The sequence below is a fragment of the Tubulanus polymorphus genome, chromosome 2, assembly GCF_964204645.1.
Source record: "Tubulanus polymorphus chromosome 2, tnTubPoly1.2, whole genome shotgun sequence".
NCBI lineage: Eukaryota > Metazoa > Nemertea > Palaeonemertea > Tubulaniformes > Tubulanidae > Tubulanus > Tubulanus polymorphus.
The window spans coordinates 17657222-17669660 of NC_134026.1; the positions used below are offsets into that span (position 1 = coordinate 17657222).

Here is a 12439-nt window from a genome sequence, read left to right on the forward strand (position 1 = left end):
AAAGAGACCAGCTTACTCTGCAGAGAACAATGCCACTCTACTCATTATGTTTTTACCCTTTCTTGCAGAGAATGAATTTACTTTCGTGTCAAAATTTCTTTATTACAGAGATTTCTTGACCGAGCTCATCCCTCTGACAATGAATAACAGCAAGACAAGTTTCAAAGACTTTTATTTTGTGAATTCGCTGGACGAAAATCTTCCCAGTGGTGAAACTGAATGGTTTATTGATCCTCCAGTTGTTCAACCACCAATCATTCAAAGACCTGGTACGTTTTTGCCCTGTAATTCTGAAACAGATCCCAAGGTCCTCATATTTAGATAGAAAGTAGCATGCCAGATTTCCTTGGGAATCAAAATGAAGTTGAACTTAACTTCATAGAATTTCCATCATACATATGTTCAAGTTACATGATAATTAACACAAAAATTTGTTCTATGCGGAAACTTCCATTATTGCTCTCATTGGCTTTTGATGATGATGTCATTCATACGGTATCCTGTATTATGCTAATAAGCCAAGTTTTTTGATTGTCATAATAACAAGACAGAATTCTATAGACAGAATCTAGTTTTCTTGGGACATTCTCGATACGCTTTGATGTATGGTATAGATATTTGGTGTATGTAATTACCCTAGCTGCATATGTACCCCAAAGATTGGCATGACAATTGGCTGTGATCAGAATCAAGATGGCTCTTCCAATATGGCAGCCATGGTGGACATCTTGAATTTATTGTTAGCGATCTACACAGTTCAAATTATGTGCAATTTTCTTGAAAGTTGGTGGCTATAATGGGATAGGTCCAGGGATAAAATCTATTGATAATTTGCTTTCTCGTACTTCCAATGCGGCCGCCATGGCAGACATCTTGAATTGCTTGTTGGCGCTCTACACACATGGAATAATGTGCTAATTCTCTTAACTTGATATGTGTTATGGGTAGGTCCATGAATTACACCCATTGAAAATCAGCTTTCTCACTCATCTAATATGGCCACCAAGGCTCTTCCAAGAAAAAATTAACTCTTAAATACCAGGGTGTTTCTAAATACCACTACTTTCTTATTGGGTTTACATATCAACAGTTTTATTGTGAAATTTAGCGACCAGTACTAAAAACATGGTGACTTAGTGTGAATTTTAGCAGAGCTGCCAACCATCCCGTATTTCACAGGACAGTCATAGAATTTTATAGTTTGTCCCGCTATCCCGGGAAGTATTAAAATGTCACAGATTTTTTAAACAATTGTCTTCTGTCACAGCTTTTATTATAATTTCATTCATTTCAATGGAAAGTTGGCTACTTTTTGCTAGCTGTACAGGCAATTTATATACATCATAGTAGTGATATGATAAGGCAAGTGAACACTGGTGCTAGCAGTAGGTACATAACTTTTTCCCACGTAGAATTAGATTTCCTGAATATTTTCTGTGAATTTAATGAAACTTTCGTCCAGGATGCAGCTCTCTCCACCTGGGCACAAGATAATGCTTGATGTATGGTTAAAAAGCTTTAGATACTGAAAGTTTAGGATGTCCCTGAAAGTTGGCAGCTCTGGTTAGCTATTCTATAACCTCAGATGCTGTGATAGGGCTTCCAATAAGAAAATTTTCAAAACCCCAAAACCTGGCTTTGCATCTTCGGTGCTTGCTTCGTTGTAACATAAAATGTTCAGGGCCCGGTTTCATAGACTGAGTATTAAAGTTATCCCTAGGGATAAATCCTCAATCTGGGTGACAACCACCATAGTAACAATGAGAAACCACCGAACTGACAAATTTCAAAATGTTCCCAGGGACTATTTTTCTTCCACATCTATGAAACCACAGCCGTCGGAAGGAATTTTTCAGTGGCGAGGCTTATTTCTGAAGAGTCTTGGGCCCTTCCCCTGAAAAATTTTGATGATTCAATCACCGGACATGCGTCATGGGGCCATTTCATGGTCTCATTCACAAAAGCATGAGAAGTCGTGAGCCAACCACCTAGTACAGAGAACGGCGAGCTGCTAGGCGGTACAGCGTGCTTTTGAAAAAGCATTAAAAAATTTTCCATTTTTGTTAAGCAAAAAAGTGGGGCGGCTTTGACCGCCCCTGCCGCCCCCGTTCTGACGGCTCTGGAAACCCAGTTGACATTTTACTGATACTTAGTAATAAATACCTGTAATTGTTTGTAGTTCCAACCAAGATCAACGAACCTGAAGAAATTAAAGCTGCAACAGAATCTGCAGAAAGTGATGTATTGCGTAATTGGCCACCGGGGCCACCTGCAGGCTATGGCAAGAACCCAACCAGTAAGAGACTCCATCTTATTTTATCGTTTTATTATTATTTTTTTTTTCATCGTTTTTTATGCTCCGCTTAAATTTCATTGAATGTCGATTTACCTTTTTCTGTCAGCGGACAAAGGTGGATCCAATTTTCCAATACAATTTTTAGGGGCGTTTTTTCTTTTAGATTTCACTTTAATGTCACTTTCGTGCCTGAAAATTGCATTGAAATTTCACTGAAATTTTCCAGACCCCATTTTGGCTTTGCATAGATCCTCCCCTGAACAACCCCACAACTTATGCTGTCACTGATCAACTACTACGACTCCTTGTCTAAAAACTCGAAAGTGGTATACAATCGATAGCAAAACTGTATTTCAGTAGGAATTTTGAATGGTAACATAACAAATTCTGCCACACAATTTGATAATTATTCTTTAAAGGTCACTGCATTTCATTTTAATCTAGAACGTTTCTGGTATTAGTATTGACTAAACACTAAGAAATACTCGCTCAAGAACAGAGTCATAAAACAACTTAACACTTCATTTTGTGTCATGGCTAATGAATTTGATGTTGTTCTTTGAAATGGGCCTCTGGTGTAGGTTAAGGATTTGGCAAACAAGTTGTCACTGATCCAAGCGTAGAGGTGTCCAGTCTGATCTAGTTTGTTATTGTTATAGATAGTATTGTTTGATGTTGATATATTTTAAACATTATTTTAGATACAAATGTTCCCCATCCAACATCTACGATGTGGCCACCACCAAGACCAGGGGAAGACAAATTGCCCACTGGTAATGTCGACCATAGTAAGATGGATCAAACCGGTGGTTTTCCTTTGGTTAGTGGTACTGCATGTACAGCTTCACCATACGGTATTGGAACTGCTACTACTGCTGACAGTAGGAACACAGACAAAACTTACAGTGGTCCTGCATTGATTAGTGGATCAGTTGGTTCTGATGGTGGTGCAGGACACCATCAACCAGTCATGAATGCAACTCATTTACCCACATCTGACAGCGGTAAGTATCTAAAGGCTATATTTTCTTCAAGTACTGTACCCTTTCCTATGGTTTTTGCCAATATTCGCCGGTCATTCACCTGTTCATCCGGTTCAGGTTCCGACGACCGGTTCTGAACTGGTCCCTGGCATTACCCAGGTATCAGTGTGCGATAGTCAGGATGCCGGCACAAGACATAAGGTTCGGCTTCAAGCACCGGTCCGGTCCAGGTGTCACCGGGTTCTGAACTTCTGGTTCGGTCAGCATCGGCACATGAGTCGTCCGACTGACGTTTCGAAATCGAAAAAAACTCCAGGGTTGTTGGAAGAGGTCGTTCTACTTGAAGCTGGAGTCATTGTAGAAGCGCGCAAGGTCACCTTCCCTGACTCGTAACACGGTTAGTCATGCTGTATCTCTCTCCCGTTCAGTTTTATCCGAACCTGCGGGGGACATGCCATTTAGAGCAATGATATTATTATTATTATTATTATTATTATTATTATCATTTAGAGCATGATAAGTGAGTTTTTCGTCAAACATGGGCAGCTCCTATGGTCGGTGAGTCAATGGAACTTATTGCCCTCCGGACTCTGATCTAAACATTTTACGTGAATCGTTCTGTTGTTTCAAGAGAATGGGCTCGATTAGATACGCAATTATGGGGTGAATCTTGCCCTGGAACGTTTTCATTAACCACGGATTATACTCAGATCAGACATTCCAAGGTTCCAAATGACCAAACCCAGGGATGTGATTCATGGGCTCTGTCCGGATCAAGGGGCAGTTTCATTGGTCCTGCTTATTATCAGGTTCCAATTTACCCAAAATCTCGGCAATATCTCAGGATAAAGTGGAAAGACCGCCAGTTCCAGTTCAGGTCTCTTCCATTTAGCCTCAGTACGGCCCTGTGGGTTTTCACCAAGTCAGTCAAGTTGTTGCAGATGACAAACGAAGTCAGTCGATTCTTCTCATTGATGCGTTTATTTTCAAATTACGACGACAAAAAACAAACGACGAATATTACACGTTTCTACAAAAACAAATATTATAAGGGTAGGAAATGTTGTAAACAGTTACAATAATTAATTAATATAAATTTGCACAAAACTTACATGACGACTGAGGGAGATTCCAATATAGCAAGCACACAGACAAGCACTGATACTCCGAGGAGCTCGAACGACCAAGTGCCAAAAATATTACACAAAATGCGGGAGTAACCCGGAAACGGATATGCCAATAAACTTTGAGGCGGGAAAATAACAATACCAGACAACAACAACAATACTACCGAATACTGGAATACTGACAAGAGAACGAACAAAAGAACGACCAACTACCGTTACACTTTATACAAACAAATAACTTTACATATAACATATACATTGACTTCACATTCCCGGCCTCATTAAATTACTTAAGGGAATTTAATCAAACGAAACTCGTGAAAAACGTGAATTACTATTAATTCAACGAGCGAAAACGTCTTAAATTTACTTTTCGCAACCTTCCAAGAAAACACATTTATGGACGGGTCGTATAATCTCACCATTTTTTGTTTTAACACGCACTTTCCTAACGTGACCCTCTTTATCTGGATATGTGTTCAGTACACGTGCCATAGGCCATAAACTTCGTAAGACTTGATTATCCACAATTAAGACTAAGTCTCCTACCGAGAGGTTTTTACGCGACTCAAACCATTTTGAACGTTACTGGAGTAGCGGCAAATATTCTGCTGACCACCTACGCCAAAACACGTCAGCGAGATATTGAATTTGGCGCCAACGTTTTCGCGAATAATTATCAATACCCGTAAATTTCCCAGGTGGTAAATCAGGCCCATATCGAAGTAAGAGCAAATGATTAGGTGATAGTGCGTCTAAATCGTTGGGGTCATCCGATGTTGCAGTAAGTGGACGCCCGTTTACAATACATTCCACTTCGCAGAACAAGGTACTCAACCCTTCGTCATCTACGATTTGTTCACTTAATACGCAACCTAAAATTTCGCGCACTGACCTAATCATTCGCTCCCACACACCACCCATGTGTGAGGCAGTTGGTGGATTAAAAACCCATTCAATTTCACACTGCAAAAGGAACTCGTGAATTTGATCTTGATTCCATTCGGATACCGCCTTTTTTAACTCCCGTTGGCCTCCAACAAAGTTTGTACCATTATCACTCCTGATACGTAAGGGGTTACCGCGTCGTCTGATAAACCGACGGAGTGCACAAATAAATGAATCGGTACTCAAAGAATGGCAAACTTCGATGTGAATAGCCCAACAGGTGAGACACGTAAACAAACAACCGTAACGTTTAACTTGCGCCCGGCCCCGTTTGACGAGAAACGGCCCAAAGCAATCGATCCCCACATTTGTAAATGGGGGTAAATTCGGAGTAACCCTATCTTCTGGTAGGTCAGACATCTTTTGTCCTACAGCCTTAGCCCTTTGTTTCCTACAAGTAATACAGGCATTTAATCTACGCCTAATAGCCGATTTAGCGTTAATTAGCCAATATTTCTTTCTAATGTTTGATAAGACGTACTCACACCCCCTATGCGCATACACTCTATGATAATAATCAATAATTAATGTACATAGGTGGCTTTTCTTTGGAACTATGATTGGGTGTTTACGTTTATCCGGTAATGTCGAGCGCCTGAGACGGCCACCTACACAAAGGAGTCCGTCAACCAAGACAGGATCTAACGGGATAAGGGAACTTGTCCTTTTAAGAGAGTGACTGCATTCGTCAGGGTAATACCGTTTTTGTACGTAACCTAATATTGCATTCTCTGCACGTCTCAACTCGGAAACTGTTATACGATTGGATTTCACCACAGAGTCGATTTTCCGAACTCTACTCAATAGTCGAGATTTGAGCCTCAGGATCCAGGCTACACATTTCTTGAGTTTGTACCAAGAAGAAAATTGACTAAATGAGTTAAGTAGATGGTTTTCGTCCACCTCAACCGTGTTAACCGTCTTTCTTAACTCTTGATCGGAAGGGTCTATATCAAAATTCACGTCATCTGGCTGTTTGGGCCATTGAGATTCATCTCTCCAAAGAAACTCTGGTCCCATTAACCATCTCGACGAGATAATAAGTTCAGTTGGCTTTAAACCGCGAGAAGCGTCATCAGCTGGGTTGAGGCAGCCATCGATGAAGCGCCATTGACATGGTTTAGAGTGTTCTCTTATTGCTGACACCCTGTTTGCTACATAAACTTGAAACCGTTTATCCTCGTTTCGAATATATTTGAGGACTGCTGTACTGTCCGTCCAGAAATATGAGGTTTCGATAGGTATGTCGATCTCTTTTAGTATCATGCCGTCGAGTTGCGTTGACAAAACTGCAGCGGCCAACTCAAGTCGTGGAATGCTCACGGTTTTCAGAGGCGTCACTCTAGACTTACCGAGCACGAAACTACAATGCACCGTCGTGCCATCGAATAACCTCAGAAAACTAACTGCACCGTATCCAATCTCAGCAGCATCAGAAAAATGATGTAACTGAGCGGATATTGGATCATCGAAGCCTGATGGTTTAAAACATCTACCGATGCGTAAACCTTCTAAACTAGGTAATTCGTTTAGCCATTTCAACCAAAACTCATCGCACCAGGCGGGAATTATGTCATCCCACCCTAACTTAATCCTACACATCTCTTGTAACAATGATTTTACGGGCAATGATATAGGTGAAGTAAATCCGATAGGGTCATACAGGGAACTGACCGTAGATAAGATACCACGTCCAGTTTTGGGCTTCGAATGGTCGATTTTAACTCGAACAAGTAAAGAGTCAGACTCCATATCCCATAATACGCCAAGAGAACGCTCCATAGGCAGTTGCTCAATATTGAAATCTAAATCTTTTATCATTTTTGCCCTTTCGGTCTCTGGCACGCTTTCAAGTACCTGTCGAGAATTCGATGAAATTTGAGTTAACCGAAATCCCCCTTTAGCTAAAATTTCGATCAATTGGCTCAAAAGTCTTACTGCGTCGTGAACAGTCCCGACGGATTTCAAACAATCGTCTACATAAAAATTACGCAGAACGGTATCAGTTACAGAAGCATCGAATAATTCTGTGTTGTCCAATGCGCACCTTCGAAGAGCAAAACTGCTGCAAGAAGGCGAAGATGTTGCACCAAAAAGATGCACGCGCATTCTGTATTCATCTGGATTAGCGTCTAAATTACGATTCGTCCACCATAAAAACTGTAAGGCATCGCACAACGACGGCGTCACTCGGACTTGGTGGAACATTCCTTCAATATCCGCAATAAAGGCTATTCTTTCTTGCCTGAATCTTGTCAAAACTCCAAGCAGGGAGTTCGTCAAGTCCGGGCCTTGAAGAAGATGATCGTTCAACGAGAATTCCAAATATTTCGATGAACAATTAAACACGACTCTGATTTTCTTTTTTGTAGGGTGATATACATTGTGATGTGGTAGGTACCAGACCATACCGTCGTCTCGATCTAAGTCAATTGTAGGAACTTTCTCACAGAATCCAGATTTTATCATATTATCAAGGAAATCGGCATATTCTTTCAACAACATAGGGTCGCTGAGAAAACGTTTTTTCAAACTTTTCAAACGATGTAAAGCCAAAGCCCTATTATTGGGCATATTAATCTGTTCATCCCGAAAGGGTAAATCTATTTGATAATGCTTATCGTCAGTTAGAGTGACGGATGATTCCATAATCTCTAAAGCCCGTTTGTCTTCTTGAGACATGCATTTAGTATCATCCGAAATTCGATCATTGAATTCTAAGTCGCAATATAGCTGAAATTGTCTCGTCAGTTCGCTGTCGCGTCTATCTTCGTTTCTATTTATGCTAAAGGCCATTTTGTTGGTTACACATGTACTCCCACCAAGAGGACCATTGACAGCCCACCCAAATATAGTTTTGACAGCGTGGGGCCCTCCGTTGGTGCTACTTATGACCTCTAAGGGCTCTAACACATGATGATTGTCATTACCTACGATTAGCCCAACGTAAGCATTGACGTCAGCTAAAACAACACCGCTTAAATACGAGTATCCGTTTAAATCGGACTGTCTGGGAATGTCTTTCTCAGACATAGGCAAAGAAGGTCTCGAAAATACATTTGTCAATTCCGTACTGTATGTTCCGTCTAAGTCCAATACTTTCAAGTCAGTTACATAAGATTGAGTCAAATTGTCAGCCTCTGTCAAAGTTGATAACGATAGGTTAGTTTGACGCAAGTCACTGTAAATAAATCCTAAATCTTTTATCAGATTTTCGTTGCAGAATGTAGAGGTGCTGCCGGTATCTAACAAGGCGTATGTAATAAATTCGAACCCACCACAACCCTTGATTTTCACTGGCACTATTGGCAAACCTATGCGACGTGTTATATTTTGTTTAACGCACTGATTGGTTGCAGATAAACTTTGCCCATTTTCTGTCACATTGCCAGTTGCCGTCGATGGCTGTGGTGAATTACGATTATCGTGGTGAATCATTCCTTCCGTAAGCCGATTTGAACAAGGTACAGAACTACTATTGACAACGTTTGGCGACAAAGTGTATCTGTGCAATAGCGTGTTGTGTCGACTGTGACACACTTCGCAGAATTCCATACTTTGACATTGCTGCGCGATATGGTTTTGACCTAAACATAAAAAACATAACCGCTTCTGCTTCAATACCTTAACCCTCTGGTCATATGAGTACCCTCTGAATTTGTAGCAGTTTGACAAAGAATGATTACTAACTGAACACAATTGACAAACCGTAGAACTGGGTGTTCTAATAGTATCGAGATTAACTCGTTGATTTTGATTACGATTCATACATTGATTATACGAGCTGATAGCAAAATTACGCTGGCCCAACTGTCCGACTGGATTATTAGGTTTTCGATAACCGCCTTTGGATAAAGAGCTTTGACCACTTAAATCGGATCTTTTATAACCATCGGAAAGCTTACCGAAAACCGGATGATTTAACACTCTAGCTTCCGCTTGAACAAAATTAGAAATATCGTCAAGTCGAATTTCGCGATCATTAAACGTAGTGATATAATCTGCTTTGACACGCCATTTTTTACGCAAATCATAAGGGAGTCTAGCTATAATTCGGCGCAGATTATCTGGGTTTTCAACCTTACTTAAGTAGCCTATTTCACCCAAAGTATTCTTACAACTTATAAGTTTCATAGAGTAATTATGGAGAGCTTGACCATCTTCTGATTTTATCACCGGGCCTTCAATTAAATTATCAACAAGTACTGATGCAATTATATAATTGTTACCGTAGTGTTCTTTCAACAAACGCTTCGCCTCTGAGTACCCGATGTCTGGTGGTTGCTCCATGCAGCTTCGCACTAACTCTTTCACCTCACCGCGCGTATATTGCATTAGATAATACAGCCTTTGGCTACTGCAATCGGTTTTACTTTCGATTATATTTTCAAAAGCTTTTACGAAATAGCAATATTCAATAGGATCATGGCCGAAAATTGGCACTTCTTGTTGTGGTAAAGCCATTCGTTTTAGACTTTTTACCATCGCAGCAAGATCACTATCACTATTACCTGTTGACGCAGCTACGGAATCCGAAACCACAGGACTTTGAACTTTGGTTGCCTTTTCTAGCAACTCGCGATACTTTTTCTCTTCCCGATCGAAATACATATATGAATTTTCAATGTCATCATCTTCGATATACAGACAATGAACGGCGTCGTGCGCGTTTTCGAACTTTTCCCACGATTGTGTAACGTCGTCGATTAATTTCTTTACATCATCATACGGTAGCCCTTCTTTTAACGCCTTCCGAAGGATGTTGCTTCTTTTTGTGACGTTGGCCTTGAAACCCGCTCTCGATTTAACCTTCTCGTCAAGTGATGCCATCTCCCTCGTCATAAACAGTGTTGCAGATGACAAACGAAGTCAGTCGATACTTCTCATTGATGCGTTTATTTTCAAATTACGACGACAAAAAACAAACGACGAATATTACACGTTTCTACAAAAACAAATATTATAAGGGTAGGAAATGTTGTAAACAGTTACAATAATTAATTAATATAAATTTGCACAAAACTTACATGACGACTGAGGGAGATTCCAATATAGCAAGCACACAGACAAGCACTGATACTCCGAGGAGCTCGAACGACCAAGTGCCAAAAATATTACACAAAATGCGGGAGTAACCCGGAAACGGATATGCCAATAAACTTTGAGGCGGGAAAATAACAATACCAGACAACAACAACAATACAACACAATACTACCGAATACTGGAATACTGACAAGAGAACGAACAAAAGAACGACCAACTACCGTTACACTTTATACAAACAAATAACTTTACATATAACATATACATTGACTTCACACAAGTCATTTCAGAAGGTGCTTCAGTCCAGGGGTGTTTGACTGTTCATTTACCTCGACGACTGGTAAGTAGTCGCAAACTCGGCTCAAGAATGTCGGGAGGCAATGACCTCAGTCTTGGACTTAGTTCACCAGCTAGGGTTCTGTGTAAACGGGGAACTCTCAGCTGACGCCGGCTCAACAGTTCAGGTATCTCAGCATGGACTTCGATCTTCGAATCGGCAAGGTCTTTTCATCCATGGCTCAAGCCAAACTTCAAGAAGCTGTAGCGGGAGTTTCCGCAACCCCGAATACAGCTCGTTACTGGTCAAGGCTTCTAGGCTCCATTAGCTCCATCGGTCTGATGATGCCCTTACGCCGCCTCAGAAGCAGGCGCTTGCAACAGTTTTGGAAAGTCTACTGGTCTCGGTCGAAGGGCAGCTGGGAGACCTTGATTCCCGTACCTCTAACGGATCTAAGATCAGACCTTCGTTGGTGGGCGGCAACTATGAATCTTAGTCGTAGGCTCCTGTTCGTGTATTCACGGATCCCAGCCACCAAGGGTCGAGGACGCATCTGGAGAACGAAGTCAAGGCCAGAAAGTGGTCTCGCTAAGAGGCCACCAACCACATAAATTTCCTGGAACTTCTGGCCGTGTTGAAGGCTCTGAAGTTCTTTCACAGGAGAGTGGAGGGCCACCACCTTTGGTTAGCCACGGACAACTGAACAGTGAAGGCCTACCTTCAGAATCAAGGGGGCGCTCACTCAGAAACCCACATGGACCTGTCAGCCTAAATTCTTCTTTGCCAGACAAAGGGCGTTTCCCTGACTGTGGCACATCTAGCAGGGAAAAGGAACATGATGGCCGATGCTTTTTCTTGTCAAGGTCAAGCTATTGCGACAGAATGGGTCCACCACCAAAAAAGTGGCCAATCGGGTTCGAGACATGTTCGGCAATCCTCTGCTGGATCTGTTTGCCACCCAGTTCAATCGGAGGTGTCCGCTGTTCATTTCCCGTTTTCAGACGTGGAAGCATGGGGGTCGATGCCTTCTCTCTGGACTGGTCAGGGATGCATACATGTGCGTTCCCTCCCACACCAGTCCTCCGGTGCCTGCTGGATCAAGTAGAGAGATCAGTCAATTGCAACATAGTTCTGGTAGCTCCATATTAGCCAGCTCAGAAATGGTTCCTACCACTTCTCAACCTTCTATGCGACAACCCCAGAATTCTTTTGTATTTCCCATCATTCCCACCATAGGAAGGGGTAAGTACTACTCGGAAATACAAATTTTAGCTACAAAAATTGTAATATTTCATGGGCGGTTTCCAGTCGGTAATTTCCTATCATTAGCCCAAGAAGAAGAAAATACAGAAGCAAGAAAAAGCTATTGCCAAATTTCTCAGCTGTCAACTATCATAGCAGGCTTCAACCATACATGAAAAGTAGCTGATACAATTTCCTGCTAGGTTCTAAATAACTCATGAAAACGGTTGAACTACAGTTTTGTGCTTTCTTAGATTTATTTGACAATCTCAAATGGCATTTGACATCAATGAAATTTCATTGAGATTATATGACATTGAGAAATTTCATCGGGTCATATTCCACAGCATGGGGCCATAAATGTGAATTGAGTTAGAATGAGAATGGTTACGAACCTCATGCTGAGGTCGACACGACCTTCTCACGGACGAGAAAAGTCACGGTCCTCACGCTGAGGCTAAGTCCGATGATTCTCATACCGGCGAGTAAGGTTACAAACCTCACATCGAGGTCTATCGCATT

At 41.4% G+C, this 12439-nt stretch overlaps 1 protein-coding gene across 3 annotated transcripts in view; it reads left to right on the forward strand.

Annotated features, from left to right (window-relative positions):
- LOC141900295 (uncharacterized) overlaps positions 1-12439 on the forward strand; it is a 94945-nt gene that overhangs the window by 68867 nt on the left and 13639 nt on the right. For all 3 annotated transcript variants that reach the window (XM_074787112.1, XM_074787113.1, XM_074787114.1), the window contains 3 exons: positions 109-269; positions 2180-2296; positions 2998-3300. In XM_074787112.1, the coding sequence (XP_074643213.1) occupies positions 109-269; positions 2180-2296; positions 2998-3300 (581 nt within the window). The remainder of the gene's footprint in view (positions 1-108; positions 270-2179; positions 2297-2997; positions 3301-12439) is intronic.